The sequence below is a fragment of the Aplysia californica genome, unplaced genomic scaffold (genome assembly GCF_000002075.1).
Source record: "Aplysia californica isolate F4 #8 unplaced genomic scaffold, AplCal3.0 scaffold00860, whole genome shotgun sequence".
In the NCBI taxonomy this organism is placed as follows: domain Eukaryota; kingdom Metazoa; phylum Mollusca; class Gastropoda; order Aplysiida; family Aplysiidae; genus Aplysia; species Aplysia californica.
Window position 1 is genome coordinate 210,640 of NW_004798130.1, and position 5,965 is coordinate 216,604.

General features: G+C 42.2%; 1 protein-coding gene across 1 annotated transcript in view; it reads right to left on the reverse strand.

The window, feature by feature from the left end:
* Positions 1–1,784: 1,784 nt before the first annotated feature.
* LOC101863547 overlaps positions 1,785–5,965 on the reverse strand; it is a 27,648-nt gene continuing 23,467 nt past the window's right edge. The window contains exon 4 of the mRNA XM_005110166.3: positions 1,785–3,293. Within this exon, the coding sequence (XP_005110223.1) occupies positions 2,621–3,293 (673 nt within the window). The 3' untranslated portion in view covers positions 1,785–2,620. The remainder of the gene's footprint in view (positions 3,294–5,965) is intronic.

The following is a 5,965-nucleotide window of genomic DNA, read 5'->3' on the forward strand; positions in this document are numbered from 1 at the left end:
CCCCCCCCTTTTCAAAATTTAGAATATGACTTTAGACAGAATATTTTTTGAGCACATGCATCTGATACCGCAGATTAAGAAGCTGCAAAAGAAAACCCCAACAAAACAAAACAAAACAAAACAACAAAACAATAAAAGCGTTGGGCTTAGCACATCTGAACAGCGGGCCTACGATCTAAAAAACAAAACAAAAACAAGACAAAAAATTTATAAAGTCCAAAACAAAATTCCAAAACAAACAACATATTATCGCGCTTTGGTCGAGGTCTTAGAGTAAGCGCCAACACAAGCGTCTGTGGTGTAGCGGTTAGACACTTCGCCGTAGCACAAAGGAGACAGGAGTTCGATTCTCGAGTGGGAAACTTTAATTTTTTATCGAGTATCTCGGCGGTATGTATGCTGGGACTTTGCATCCCTCTCGGCTAAGTAGGGTTTGGCCAAGTAGAATCCTGCCCTGTAAATGATCTAAGTTGTGTTAATGGGGGAGTTTACCACAAAAAACCCAACAACCAAACAACAAAATAAAACACAAGAAAAAAAGAAAGTAAAAAAGAAAAAAAAAGAAGAGAGAAAAATCTGATGGCACCGTATGGAATGGTTAAACGCTGTTAGGTAATGTAAGCAGCTGGGCTTCTGAGTCAAAAGTCCTTCTCTTCGATATCACAAAGCCCAGTCGGAAGAGAACCTAAACAAGTCCCCAAACTACTCAATTTCACACCCAGTGCACACTGTCAATCGAATTCAGTCGAACTGCGTCGTAGCCATCCAGCTTTTCTTTTTTTGAGGGTCAAAACGTACTATTTTGGCGCAGTTCGACTGACTTCGACTGGCGACCTTAAGAAACAAACGCGTTTCGTTTTGAATGTCACAATCAATAAATTTAGTCGAATTCAGCCGAACTGGGTCAAAATGGTACCTTTTCCCTAAAAGGAGAAAAATTTTGCTGACCCCGACTAAATCAAATTATAAATTCGATAAGAGGTGTGCACTCGGTATAAAGTCCACTCTGACTGTGGTTCGAACTTATGTCAATCGTTCCGAAGTCGAACATGTTACTGACCGAGTTACTGGTTCGTCAAAACTATTCGGTGAGTATCAATACTCGTATACTTGTTGAGTCAAGTCAAAGATCGTACATAACAAGATAGTTCACTTGGCCAAAAAAGTGTCCGCGGAAGTCCGCGCATTGTTCAGATGGCGCTGCAGTCTTTGATTTGAATCTCTCTTTTGTTTCTCCAGAAGAAGAATAGGAATAGCACAATTTGTTTTTTAGTTTCGCTTTTATTGTTTTTCACACAGGTGGGGTAACTCTGATCACAAAGTCCTCACTATTTCGAAGAGGGCGCCACCGGATTTTAAAGACTCTTTTTTAATTAGCTCAAAGATAGGAGTGGACTATCTTGTTATGTACGATCTTTGGTAAAGTGCAGATAGAGTATTTGGCATGTATAGGATGATGTGTTGAGTCAATTCTGTGTAGAAGGATATGCAAACATCTGTGTATAAAGCATCTTTCTGGACATTTCTATAATGCTCAGCACCCACACTCTGCCAGATCGTATTTCAGTCAGCCTACAGATTTTATAGTCGCTAGCAGAAACATCATATCTGGCTCTGGGAAAACGAGACTTTAAAATGACGTAAGCACTTACTAAGGGAAGCTGGTGTTTCTAGAGGGTCGGGGAGAGAGACAGCAGCCTGCGTGGAAAAGCCAAAAGAATATCCAACCAGCTGTTAACTGGCACGATCAGCAGGCAGACCCTTTTAAGGATCATGGAGAGGAGGGAGGAGCAGCTACCGCATTGTGCCGCCTGCAATGAAGCCTATTCTCCAACTAAGTAAGTAAGTAAATAAGTAAAAAAGCACTTATGGAGTGAAGCTGATGATGAAGGGTTTTGAATGTATTCTGTCATTTGTAATTTCAGTATACAATGACTTTTATGAAAAGTCAGGATATGTACGGTTCGGGAATGATACCAGTAATACCAGTATTATTTTTTTGGTGCCACTCGGGAATGTACACAACGCCAGGATAAAGGAAGTACACAACAATGAGTAAAAGTAGACTTAGACCCCCACACCACCCGCCTTTCAAACTCACTTTTAGCCAAGTACACACATACAGTCTCTCTGCTCTAAGTACAACCACATTTGGGTCACCATGAAGTCAAGCTCGAAAGAAGCTTTTTTAAAAATGTAACATAATTTAAGACTGGGGAGTCGAAATGTACTTTTACCCAACATTGTATATTTTCCCTAGTGACAAACGAGAGTATCACTCTGTATATCACAACTACACGGCTGGTTATTAACAAATCAATCTCGGGCAGATACAACCGGTACATTTGACCAGCTGCTGCCTTCACAAAAACATTGTACTAAACTAATGTACGAGCTCTATAGGTTTAACGCCCGTTTCAACACTGTGAAGTTATTCAGGAGGCGAGACTTCCGAAGTTGGCCTCCATTTTTGATTGAACTGAGCCAGAAGCGAAGAGAGGCTTAAAAACTTCTCCCCACAAAACCCAAATTGAAAACGTCAAGTAGGGGATTCGAACCAGGTCCATCCGCTCTCTCGTCCAGCATGATACCAGTTGAGCTAACAATGCGTCCTCAATGTCTAATCAAGATCATACCCATGCACCTTTTTACAGATGTAAAGTTTGAGTCTGTAGAGTCCAAAGAAGGCGAACTGTAACAGAGGTATGGCGACAACAGCAAGGCCCACGGTCACTGCAAAAGCGATACCAGGTTTGTTCCAGTCCAGTATCTCATAGACCACGTGATTTTTGTGATCTGTAGACCAGTAGATGACGCTGAAGATGATGTAGACCAGTCCGTAGATGATGGGAAGGTAGGCGTGAAGGAGCCTCACAGGTCTTGCGCTGATGAGGTGGTCAACGACGACGAAGACAAAGTTGAGAGCGTGGACGTTCAAGTCTTGCAGGCCCACAGACGACTCATTTTTGTTCTGCTTGGGGTAGATCGCGACAAAAAAGATGATGGTCACTACTGGAGCGGCGCAGGTGATGAAGTTTGACAACACCCAGGATAGTTTGAAATACCACGCCGTCGACAAAGAAGTGTCGTTTCCGAACACAATTTCGTGCTCACCTGGCGTTGGTGATTTCTTCTTCGACCCATCCCCGATGACCACGCCGCCGTTATGTCCGTTCTCTGCTGTGTGTCCGTCCTTGCCCCCGTTACTGATGGTGGAGATGGCGTTCCTGTTGGTCATGGGGACCCCGGCCTGTTTCTCGGAGTCGTCTCCCTGTATGCCTTGTCGGCCGGGTCTGGGGGTAAAATAAAATGGTTAAATGTTATTGTTTTAAGGCTCCTATCAACGCTATTGGGTTATCTAAATGGGGCAGGGACCTCCGAGTTAAACGTCTGTCTCGGAAAGGACCGAGACAAAATGGGAAATTTGTGTAAAGTACCTTTCCGAAGGACACAACGTCGGACCGAGCTGGGGCTCGAACCTCCAAACCTGCAATCTCACGATTACAAGTCTGGTAGCCTAAGCACTAGGCTTCTCCCGCGGGTACTAAGAGAGAGCATGAAACAAATCATACATAATGAAAAAATGTAGGGTTTCTATACGCCCCCATTGACACAATTTAGTTCATTTAGGAGACGGGCTTCCGAACTGGCATGTAAGGGCCAATCCAGTCAGAGAGGGATGCAATTATACCAGCAGAAAGACTGAAGACTGAAATATCCCCCCACCCCCCAACCCCCCCCCAAATTAAAAAAAAAATTACTTCCCCACTGGTGAAATCGACCTCGGATCTCCCGCGTGCAACAGCAGAGCGCGTAGCCACTACACCACTGACGCCGGAAATAGACACAAAGATGGATAGAGGAGGTCAGAAAAACTTTAACCCTATCCGTACACCCTCTTCACATTCTTCACATTTTATCATACTTTTAGTGCGAAAATCTCTTTGAAACTTTCGGTATTTCTCAAAAAAATATTTTGACAGACTGCTATGCAAGGCGTACGGATTGGATTAACGAGTTAATGGCCTCTTCGGAAAATGGTCGCTCAGAGTTCCCCAAGTCGTATGGATACAATAGCAAAACACGACGTATGGATAGGGTAAAGTAAAAACCAATAATATACCCATGTGACAGTCGGTACAACAAACGAGAGACAGACGTTTGTTTTTTTCCTCGACATCGGGTAGAACCAGAGGCCGGTGAGCTAATAAGTAAGTTTGTAAGTAGGTTAGTAAATACGTTTGTAAGTAAGTTTGTAAGTTAGTAATAAATTCCACCTAATTGATTCCCGTGATGAAATTCACGATGATGGTCTTTTAGAGCAGGGAAATAGCAAGACAGACAGACTGACAGGAACAAGAGACGGAAAGAAAAGAACAGAACCGCAGGGCCTGGTTATTTTATCATTTGTGGTGGTGGTGGTGGTGGTGATGATGATGATGATGATGATGATGATGATGATGATGATGATGATGATGATGTTGGTATTGGTGATGACGTAAATATATAATACTAGCCCAATACAGAAAATCGTATATTTCTTCATATATAAGAAAGGTGACGCTTTGTAAAATTAGTACTACTTTCCCTGAATGGGAATCGAACTCACGTCCCTTGAGTGCAAAGCGAACTGATAAACTATCACGTCACTTTGCACTGGTTAGGGCCAACCCCTTCCCCACTCCCACTAACTCCCACTCGAATGACCAAAATCGCATTTCAATGAATGAAAACATCAGGGTTGATCAACAGGAAAGTCTTCACCGGTTCTTATCAGTCGTCGTGGGCAACCCTTTCCTGACAACGATGTTTACATTAGACAGGAGTGGAACCCGCAGACGTGTTATGATGTCATAGATCGCACACGCTAACCTATTTCTGTTTCACTGTAGAGTGCACGATTTGGCTCAGTGTAATTGGAAACTAGTACAGTATTTATACTTATTATAGTGCGGTCAAAAATTCGTGGGGTAACTTATTGTCAAATAATATCTCCTCAACTATCGAACATTAACTCTCCAACTTTTGTACAGCGGCTTGTGTCTATTTGTCTTAACAGATCATTATTTGGTAAACACCTGTTACTTCTATTCTAGAAAATTCCCTTAAAAAAAAAAAAAAAATTTAAAACACCCGTTGGGTGGTTTCTATATATTTTAAAATGTTTACAGCTGGGACAATACCGCTTTTAAAAGCAAGTCCGTCATTTTCTTTTTTAATAGCTAGATTATCTTTATTGAACGCGTGTTTTGAGAGCTTTTAGAACAAAAATGTGTTTACTATAAAATTAATTTCTTGTAATTAGTTTTGCCACACTAAAAAGGTGTCATTGCTAAGCTGTGATGTAGGCCATGCGCACGCAAAAGGTATGTGAGAAGCGGGAAGTGCTGTGAACAATTTCATTTTTCGCGTTAAGGAGATTTTGTAGTATTTTATATAACTTTATGAAGAAAAGTTTTTTAACCTAACCTCAATTGTTGTGGGAGAATATGATTAAATTAAGACAAATTGATACAAACTGCTGTGCAAAGTATGGGTGACATTGATTTAACCGTTAAAAAGATATTTGAGGATAAGTTGCGTCACGAATTTTTGACCGCACTGCAATACTACTTTGCGGACACTCGACTACAGTAACTGTTCAGCCAATCTGGTGTTTTGCTCATCGTCTGGGCGTCATGGCGCGAAGCATAGTGAGCCAGAAGCTTTGGTGCAAAGTTTTTATATAGAGGTAAGAGAGGTGGCTATGGTAGTGTGCGGTCTATGAGTATGTTATATCTATGGGGTAACCAAAGAGGGACCACGGGGTCACTAGGTGATTCATTTCGTAATGTCTAGTAAGGACAACTCGACATAACCGTTGGTGTCTGTCTGCCCGTCTGTCTGTCTGCCTGTCTGTCTGTCTGTCTGTCAGAAAGTCTGTTTGTCTCTCTCTTTCGCACTCTCCCTCCTCCCACCCCCCCCT